The sequence below is a fragment of the Protobothrops mucrosquamatus genome, unplaced genomic scaffold, assembly GCF_001527695.2.
Source record: "Protobothrops mucrosquamatus isolate PMUCROS unplaced genomic scaffold, P.Mucros_1.0 scaffold2960, whole genome shotgun sequence".
In the NCBI taxonomy this organism is placed as follows: Eukaryota; Metazoa; Chordata; class Lepidosauria; order Squamata; family Viperidae; genus Protobothrops; species Protobothrops mucrosquamatus.
In genome coordinates this window covers 232,409-242,708 of record NW_015388983.1, presented here as the reverse complement: position 1 = coordinate 242,708, position 10,300 = coordinate 232,409, and the positions used below count along the sequence as shown (strand labels likewise).

The 10,300-nt window shown below is 38.3% G+C and overlaps 2 protein-coding genes across 2 annotated transcripts in view; one reads left to right on the top strand and one right to left on the bottom strand.

Moving 5' to 3' along the window:
- Positions 1 to 3,592, bottom strand: part of ASH2L (ASH2 like, histone lysine methyltransferase complex subunit) — a 15,752-nt gene extending 12,160 nt beyond the window's left edge. The window contains exons 1-3 of the mRNA XM_015826107.1: positions 3,445 to 3,592; positions 1,155 to 1,224; positions 270 to 415 (exon numbers count right to left, since the gene is read on the bottom strand). Of these exons, the coding sequence (XP_015681593.1) occupies positions 270 to 415; positions 1,155 to 1,224; positions 3,445 to 3,581 (353 nt within the window). The 5' untranslated portion in view covers positions 3,582 to 3,592. The remainder of the gene's footprint in view (positions 1 to 269; positions 416 to 1,154; positions 1,225 to 3,444) is intronic.
- Positions 3,593 to 7,215: 3,623 nt separating this feature from the next.
- NODAL (nodal growth differentiation factor) overlaps positions 7,216 to 10,300 on the top strand; it is an 8,778-nt gene continuing 5,693 nt past the window's right edge. The window contains exon 1 of the mRNA XM_015826106.1: positions 7,216 to 7,234. Within this exon, the coding sequence (XP_015681592.1) occupies positions 7,216 to 7,234 (19 nt within the window). The remainder of the gene's footprint in view (positions 7,235 to 10,300) is intronic.

The window sequence follows — 10,300 nt, the reverse complement described above, 5'->3', positions numbered from 1 at the left end:
TCTATTGCTAAACAACAAAATAAAGTGAACAATCTGGGGTTTTGATTTTGTAAATAATTACGTAAATAAAGTGTTAATGAAACTAAGCCCTGTTTATGTAACAAGGGAAGTTTCAAATTCAACTAATACCCACCAATTATTTGAAACCAACCTCAGATATAAGCATGTGCTGCCCTCTTTTGGAAAGATCGGAGAGGATGTTTTGATTACTCTACTGAACTTCTGTCCCCGATCAAGAGAGAGTCTATTAATATGCTGCTACTACATACGTGGTATCAATGCCAAATGTTTCTGCGGTGAACCACTTGGTGCAAATCCCACATTGCAGTTCAATCTCTCCAAGTTGTCTTCCATTATCCTCATCCACAGAGCTAGTCTGGTTATCCATGACTTCAGAACCATCACCCACACCTTCCTGTAATAACATTTGCATAAAGGTAACAAAAAAGCCACCGAGATCAGTTAAAATATTTTCCTCCCAGTAAAGCATGAAAGGTTTGTTTCCCTAGGTGAACCACTGTATCCCCACCTGCTCAACTTCACGGCTGAGATTTCTTTAGGCTATCTCGTTTCACGTTTCTTATTACAATCCAGGACGCATATCGTGGTACTAAATACAGCTGCAAAATCAACACTTGGTTCTGATTTCAGTATCTTGGGATTTTTACATTTTTGTCAAGTCGGCCTTATTCAGAATGGTTATGTGAGCTTTGATTTGAATATTCAATCTGATTGAAATATATCTTCAAACTGAATTCCTAAGTTGATTTAGGAATCCAATCAGGTACCTTCAAATTGATTTAAAGCAGGGGTAGTCAACCTTGGCTCTTTTATGACTCGTGGACTTCAACTCCCAGAATTCCTGAGCCAGCTTCTGGGAATTGAAGTCCACGAGTCATAAAAGAGCCAAGGTTGACTACCCCTGATTTAAAGGATTGAAGGAATTGCATAAATATCGATATACTTTTTCCCAACAGATTTTTTAAATCCAATCAATTTGAATTGCAAATTAACACTGCATTTACTTTTCAAACTGAAAAAAAAAATCAATTGCGATCACTTCCAATTTGCATACATCTATTAGATTTTTTTAACATACCCACATCAATCATGAACCATGCTTTTTATCTACAGAACGGGTTTTGTTTACACACCAAGGCATCCTTTCCACTGGATGATTCTGTTTCCAGGGTAGCAGTGACATCAGCTAGAGATGCATCACCCCTGAAAGACAGTAAAAGTCATTATTACAGGTTTAGAACTTGTTTTATTAATTTTAATTGTTTCACAAAATGAATCTATTGATTCTGGCACTGAGCATTTTTAAATTTAAACTGAACTTGGAGTTGTATGTGCTTTTGTTCTACCCCAATATTCCAAACAGCTGTTTACTTTTATATTTACAGCAAACAACCTCCCTACCCCCCCCATTAATAACAGGCAGTAATCAAATAGTTTAATAAAATGTTATTGTTCAAAAGCTAGAGATATAGCTTTTTCTTTTTCTTGAAAACAAAACAAAACTATAGGATGCTAATTTGATGTGTGTTAAAAAAATCTTTCTACTAGATGTATGGAAATTGGAAGTGATCACATTTTTATTTTCAGTTTGAAAAGTAAACACAGTGTTAATTTGCAGTTCCAGTTGATTGGATTTAAAAATTCTGTTGGGAAAAAGTATACAGACATTTATGCAATTCCTTCAGCCCTGATCTTGGTGGCTTTTTGTTACCTTTATGCAAATATTGTTTCAGGAAGTTGTGGGCGATATTTATCCATCATCTTAGCCTATTAACCAGAAATACCAGGGTTGAATCTGTTTTGACAAAGATTTCCTTGACTCAGGAAAATGTAGATCTTCTAGATGTACAAAGCATAGAAAGAATTTTTTCAATGATTCCTAAAAATGAAGGCCTGAGTCACCTCAAGCAATTCTATTCACTAGATTTATGCAGAGCAGTTAAGAAGGGCTCACTGGGATAGACACTTCAATTTGCAACACTTAGTTGGCAAATATGCATGTTTTTACTTAATCATATCTCACTTTTTTTTCTCACTTACAGCATACACAGTAACCATTCCTATAATTGTATCCCCATCATAATTTGGTCATACAGATTAGCTTTGGAAAGATCGTTTTAAGTTTGGTTCCCAGAACATGAATAGATATGATGTACTCCAGTGCATCTATTCTCAACTATTCTCCAAGGACCAGATTACATATCTAACCAAGTAGAAAGCTATAATCCAAAACAGCTATCAAAACCACACTAAAAAAGCTAAATCACTTCTCAAGTCAGGTAACTACAAGAGATCTAACCTGATATTTGCCAATAGAGAAGCATAGCAAATGTCTTTTTATCCTAGACTTTTTCCTTTTAGCTCAGTGAAGCAATTCTCAATGGTTTTAAGCAGAAAGAAGTTCCTCCCACCATCACTAATAACCTCATACTTTTTAACAAGAGAGCAGGAATCAACCTGTTTTACAACCATTCCTCATTTAGTGCCAGGTGAACATCTGACTGGCAAAAACAAGATGCAGTCTCATTCAGACTCTCACTCTTGTAGTCAGATGCATGGATTGAGTCGTAAATTTGCACATTGGTTGGAAACTGAATTTCTGTTACCATCCTATTTGTGAATGGTCACTAACCAAAGTAGCCACTAAATAAGAAGTGGGTGCACAATATAGGATGGGAATTAAGTTATGGTCTAATCAGCACCAGCCACATATTAAAAGGAATGTAAGAAGCAGAGAAGGAAATAATGCTGGAGAAATATCAAAACCTGATTCCAGAATAGGAAACAGCAACGCTGCTGTCATTTAACAAGCTACACCATAATCTGTTTAACCATGGTTTAAATACTTAATATGCTGCATGCCTGCTCATGCAACATATTTAGTCGGAAATCATGGTTTGCAGCTCAACAAACACAAGAGGCAAGCAAACCAACATGTCTGGTTACTGGAATTAATAGAGATGAGAGTTCAGGGGGAGCAAAAGGCGAATGCAGCTGCCTGACTATAGCCAATCCCTGTTCTACAGAGGTCTTGGGTCAAAGGCATGGTCTTGGCTGGCTGGGAATCTGGGGAGTCGCCACCCCCCAACAAAAACCGAGACTAAATGGACTAAATTCAACGAGACGGCGGCCTAACTGCAGCTGGCTAGGAATTCTGGGAGCTGTAGTCTCCACATCTGGAAGGAGCACAGGCTCCATACATCCCGCCATTGAAAGCTTTCCTGCAAAGCCCGGGATTCGACGAGGCGGGGAAAAAGAAGCCGGACGGAATTCATTGGGCGCAAAGTCAAACCTCCGACCAATGAGAAGCGGATCCGAAACCTCCGGCCAATAGCAGTGCCCCCTGGTTATTTTTGACTCCCAGCCAATAGAAATGAAGATTCCAATTTCGCTCTTCTTGCCCGCCATATCGCCAGCCCTCACCCGGTCTCCGAGTCCCCTGTTCCCTGCTCAGCTGACCCCGCAGCTTCCCCAGCCATCGGCTCCGGAACACTGGGTGGTGTGGCCTCGCCGTCGCCTCCATCCTCCGGTGTTGAGGCCCCAACTCCAGCGGACGCCATCTTGCACTAGAAAACACCTCTCGTGGGATTATTGGTGCGTAATCTCGCGAGAGCTATTCCTACTGATTCTCCTCCTCCCTTTTTTTTAAAAGGGCAACGTCACTTTTTTTCCCTTAAAGGGGCAATACACTTTTTTGATGATTTGAAAGTAGTACTTGCATTGGAAATGTTATATAGTGTTTCATAAACTTTTAGCTTCCTTAATATCTTCTATTCTTAGTTTAAACCTAATGGGGGGGAGGGAATTGGGATCATCTTATGCGGTAATAACACGATAGCTTTTAATTTCCTTAATTATCCTATCATAATGCAGCAGCATATTCATTATATTGCTATAGTACATTACTACATTGTAGCATTATTGTAACATATTATCCTATGTTTCATATAATATACTATCATATAGGACATATATAGGACTAGCACTGATAATGTTACCTAGTGGGGGAATGAAATGTCTGCAAGAAAACACGCAAGTTCAGAAAGCACAAGGACCCCTCATTTCAACCCCGAGCTATAAATATTCTCCTTTATTGGTATCATATATCATAATGCTTTATTTTTATGTCATTATTTTATTTTTGGCTTGATGCCATTCAACTTCAAAATAGTTTTGATCTGTTGCTTTACCATTATGATGCTATAATGTATTATTGCTGAACCCATTCACTGCATTTCGGTCTCTCAATGTTTTCATTTGATATTCTCTGTATGTGGTGGGATTGTTTATGACAGGGGTCTTCAAACTTGGCCCTTTTATGACTTGAGGACTTCAACTCCCAGAATTCCTCAGCCAGGCACACGTGCCTGGCTGAGGAATTCTGGGAGTTGAAGTCCTCAAGTCATAAAAGGGCCAAGTTTGAAGACCCCTGGTTTATGAGTTATCTGCTGCACTGGTGTGTGGAATGATATGGCGGAGAAAAACACACTATAAATAAAAAAAATGTACTAATTTTGAGGCAAAGTTGATTTCCACAGTGTCTTAACGCTGAAATTTATTAGGCCTGGGCAGTGTTTCACTCTCTGTGCTTTGGAGCTGCTTAAATACACGGCAGGTCAGAACTACACTTCTTCTATTGCCAATTTCTTTTCTTTTTTTAAAGTTTTATTAATTTTTAAAGGGTGGGTAGAATGGGGTCAGGGTTAGGATTGGAGTTTAGGTTAGGGTTGGGGTCATGGTAGGGGTTGAGGCTTGGGTTTCCTCAGGTAACATTTTCGATGTTTAGCAAACAGCATATTGTCTGGGTACATATATTTAAACAATAATAGTATGGTGTTGGTTTTTAGTAAATACAGTATTAAAAAAACAACAACAATAGTAGATATAGTAATAGGTGATAATAATAAATATGGTTAACTATCTTAGGCAATATTAACTAATCACTCCATAGCCAATATCAAAGCGGCATTTGGCAATTCAATCAGAAAGGATACATCACCTTAAAATATTTGCAAAAGCACACTCTATTTATTACACATATCTCGTACATTATAATATAAAATATTTAGCCATTTTAAATACTTCCCGCTTTATTTTTTTTTAAAAATAAGAAAACTTTACAAGCAAACCATAGTTGTCTTCTCATCAAATATGCATTTACTTTACTGCCTTAAGGACATAAACACTCATTTATAACTCTTTGCATATGCACTGCATCATTTCACATGTTTATTAAAATTACACAGCAATTCTATTTCTGTTTGGCCAGAAAATCCACAAATCTCAGAGAAACTCACTCTCACATATAGTTACAAAAATGCAAAGGTATACATTTTATTTGTTTGTTATTAGACTTCTGTGCTGCCCATCTTGCCAAGGAGACTGTAGGCGGCTTACAGTCATGCAATTAAAATACCATATAAATCTTTAATATGTTAAAATGTTAAAAACAATAAATAAGAACCTTACATTTTAAAATTCAGATAAAATTTGATTAACTATGATGGAAAGGAATAGGACAAAGTGCACAGGGAGGAGCTGGGGTCTAAATAAATGCCTTTGTTTACACACACACACACACACACAAAATCAGACTATGACTATGTGAGGGAAAGAAAAAAGGAGATGAGTTATTTCAAGCTACAGGAACATGTTTTGTGGAATTACTTTGTAATACAGTCTTTCTAAAAATCTTCCCCATTGTTGTTGTTGTTAGTTGCGAAGTCGTGTCCGACCCATCATGACACCATGGACAACGTTCCTCCAGGCCTTCCTGTCCTCTACCATCTTCTGGTATCCATTTAAGCTCACGCCTACTGCTTCAGTGACTCCATCCAGCCACCTCATTCTCTGTCGTCCCCTTCTTCTATTGCCCTCAATCTTTCCAAGCATTAGGCCCTTCTCCAGTGAGTCCTTCCTTCTCATTAGATGGCTAAAGTACTTGAGTTTCAACTTCAGGATCTGGCCTTCTAAAGAGCAGTCGGAATTGATCTCCTCTAGGACTGACCGGTTTGATCGCCTTGCAGTCCAGGGGACTCGCAGGAGTCTTCTCCAGCACCATAGTTCAAAGGCCTCAATTCTTTGGCGCTCAGCCTTTCTTATGGTCCAACTTTCACAGCCATACATTGCAATTGGGAAAACCATGGCCTTGACTATACGTACTTTTGTTGGCAGGGTGATGTCTCTGCTTTTTAGTATGCTGTCTAGATTTGCCATAGCTTTCCTCCCCAGGAGCAAGCGTCTTTTAATTTCTTGGCTGCAGTCCCCATCTGTGATGATCTTGGAGCCCAGGAAAATAAAATCTGTCACTATCTTCCCCGTTAAGACAGTCCAAACATATACTCTATTTCCATAAGTTCTAGTACAATGTTTGGACTGTCTTGAGGGGCAAGATTTTTAGGAAGGCTGTATTATATATATTTGCTCATATTCTTAAAAATATTACATTATTAAGAACATGTGCTTTTTAAAAAAAAAAACCCTGTCTATTCTAGATTTTTAGAGCTGTATATTACCCATTAGTGCACTCTGTCAGGACATAACGTAGTGTTGGTAAATTCTCTGTCTATAAAAATACATTTTACAAATGCATTTTCTTTGAGCATCATTTCATGAAATTAATTTTCCCCTCAGTTCTTCAAGCTGAAAACTGTGGCTTCTAAAAATGCCTCCCTATCTCTAGCTGTTTCTTCTTTAAGAAAACTAAACCAATTATTCATATGTTAAGTTTCTCTTTGAAGTTACTGATAAATAATTCCCATTATTTTCAGCAGCTTTTGAATCTCGATAGTAAGACTTTTTGAAGTACAAGCTTGTTTTACAAACTAAATGATCAAGATATGTTAATTGATCGTAAAACATGTTCCTTAGACTCAAAGTGCTCAGAATGAAACTTGAAATGCTTCTGAAACAAAACCCTCAAACAGATTATGTAACTTGAAGGGACTGACCCTTATATTTTATCTGTACAATTTAATTTAATTTGATCTTTTCACTTTGAAGTGGTATACATTGTATTCAAGGCAAAGAACCCTTTTGAGAAGGCTTCAAAAGAAAACTTGAGTAATAGCAAACATGAAACTATAACAGCTGGTTCTAAAACAAAGAAATTAAGAACTTTTGCCCATATATTTTTTAATAATTTAAAAATATATTCAGCTCAAATGAAACAGTGGAGGTTTAGGATCTGGTATCATGGATCACACAGCTCTTGGTAAATAATGCTGTTAGCTGATATCTGGAAAACCTGCAATGTAAACATCTAAAATGGCAACCTGCTTCCATGTAGTAGATTAAAATGATCATCAGATTTCCCAATTTTCTCTCAAGTTGGTTAAAATAATTAAACTTGGATTTTCTGACTTTTTCAGCACTTAGGACAGCAGTCTCTTCTTTCTTCCAAAGCAACTCAGTTTTTGCCAACAGCTTTTGAACCAAACCCCGATCACTTTTTTTGCATTTTGGAGAAAAGAAAAACTTCAGCCTTCCAATAACAGGAGGGGATCAGTACTGGGCTAACAGGATTCTCCTTGGTCTGTTATTGGAAAACTCATCAAACATGGAGCTTCATAAAAATAGTAACAATAGTGCAGCTGTTAATAGGCACAGATCACTGAAAAATATATTTCAATTATTCACTTTTTTAGTTTCTTTTTCTTTTTTCTTCTTTATACTAGTTTGCATTAGTTTTTGTTTTCTTGTTTAAAATTGTGTGTGTAAAACTATAGGTAATTTACCAAAACTAGTGTATGGTTCTACCACTAGGTACCAGTTTCCCTTCGGTCTATTTCTTGAGCTGAATATATTAAAATCCAATTTTATTTTTCATTAGCTGCTCAGGATCATAGGTATGAGATGGCCGGCTATATAAATTGAATAAATGTATAAGTAAACCTTAAATGCTTGTCCTTCTGTCAGTTAGAATTAGATGAAGGTGTTCATAGTTTATTTAGCCACAACCCTATGTATTACAGTGCTTCAATGTGTGGTTGGTAATAGTTGTGGTCTAATACCATGTAACAAAACTTCAGTACCTTGAAGTTGTATGATTAAGGTAATTTAAGGAAGAATAGAATCCAAAGCACGTATAAAGAAATATGTGCTTTCCTGTTTTGAATCAACTCAGATTAATTACAAGTGCTTAGTAATTTAGTAATATGCAGGAAAATGATTTTTGGCTGAAAAAGGGAGAAAAATTGTAAAACCACTTGGTGGCAGTAAAAAACCTATCATAAAAAAGTTGAAATAAGAAATCTGGAGAGGAAGGTCAGGACAAATACTGCTGAGATTTCCCAAATCCCAATTTTTATCTTATTTGGTGAAATAAAAAGGAACATATACAAATAATAGTTGTGTTGAGAGACAGAAGGAAAAGAAAAAGGTAGGTGAGAAGGAGGAAGGAAGGAAGGAAAGAAGGAAAGAAGGAAGGAAGGAAAATGAAGGGAGGGAGGGAGGGAGAAGAAAGGAAGCCATGGTGTCCACATGTCATGGGCATAAGCTCAGACTACTGCAGTCTTTTCCACAGGTGCTCAGTTATAGGAAATCAGGTTAGCTCCTCTTTTTAACATGAACTGGTCTTTAAAAATCTGTTTACATTGTTTTATTCAGAAAAGTCCATTCAGTTAAAAAAAGAGCTGATGTGATCTTGAACTAGGAATAAAGGTGGATGAGAAGAAGGAAGGAAGGAAGGAAGGAAGGAAGGAAGGAAGGAAGGAAGGAAGGAAGGAAGGAAGGAAGGAAGGAAGGAAGGAAGGAAGGAAGGAAAACCCAATCTGAAGTCCACTTAGAGCTATAGAAACTCACAGGATCATTTTAGCCATTCACCCGGACCCAGGTACTTTTGCAGGGACAAATATGGGAACCTCCAGATTGAAAGCAACATATAAAGCAATAACATAAATACAGGTAAATAAATCAACAAATAAACAGTCTCAGATATGCATTCAGTGAAAGAACTCAAGTAGATTCTTTGGATTCACTCAATTTGGTCTGAACCAATCTGAGCCCTGACTGGGAATTTCACAACAGCAACATTGAGAAAAAATATGGGGTTTCCCCCCCAAAAAAGGATAGCATTTTCCATGTTTAATACAGCAGAATGATTGTTTCAGTACTTCAAAGACCAGCAATTTAATCAGCAGCGTTCAACTGCACAGGTCAAAAAAACAGCACAGGCATAAATGACAAGATAAGCAAATATAATGCTTGTGCTTTAAAATAACTCTTTGATGTTGCAAGAAATCAGAAGGGGCCTTTGGAAGCAGAAGCGTGCAGCCACCTCCTCTGAAGGTGAGAGAAAGAAAAAGTCTTGATTAATCTTAAGGGCTAATCATCACTTTGGTCAGATGAAAGGGAGGCATCTGAGATAATAAACCGTTTAATCCCTAAACGAGACCAGAAAACTCTTTGTTCTTCTTACTGCAAAAGTCTAACACAAAGACTTTCCCTTAAGAAAGAAATACGTTGTTAAGGTGAGGCTTTTAAGTTTGGCACCCTCCCGAAATGAATGAATGAATGCAGACGCGCACAAATGTGCATACCAAGAATCCAGGCAAAACTAGATAGCTAGATAGATTGGGAATAAAAAAAAATCGATAACATAACATGATCAAAGGTCTCTTCCCCGGGGCAGGAATTAAATCAATTCTCCTCTTCCTTGAGATTAAAGGGATCAAGAACGGCTCCCATTTCAGATCCGGGTTTTCCGATTCTGGCAACACCAGATCAAACCCCCCCAAAAGGACCCACCCGATTCTCCGTATGAAGCGAAGGGCACCCACCGGAGACCTGGCTCTTTTCAAGCAGCTGTGAAAGGACCCACCTCGCTCGCATCCCGCTTGGGGGGGATGTGTGGGGAGGGGAAGGGTAATTAATTGCTGGTTCTCGTCACCCCTTCCTGGTGATGGGGCGGGGGGCGGGATGGGGGGGCGGCGCAGGGTGGAGAGTTGCATGAGAATAGGGAGCGTGTGGAGCACGTCGAAATTCTGACAACTTGTTGACATCAAAGGCTGGCAAGATTAGGCAGTCCAGGTATAAAAACTGCCCCGTTTTCGGCGGGCTGTTGAGGGAACGAAGGCTGGAGAGAAGAGGAGGAGAAGTTGCTCGGAGTTGCTCGCGAGAAGGACGGAAAGAAAGAAAGAGTTTTACAGAAGGGAAAGGAAAGGAAAAGAAAAAGGAAAGGAAAAAAAGTAGAAGGAAAGGAAAGGAAAGGGGGCAAAAGTAGGAGGAGAGGAGAGGAAAGGAAAGGAAAGGAAAAAAAGTAGAAGGAAAGGAAAGGGGG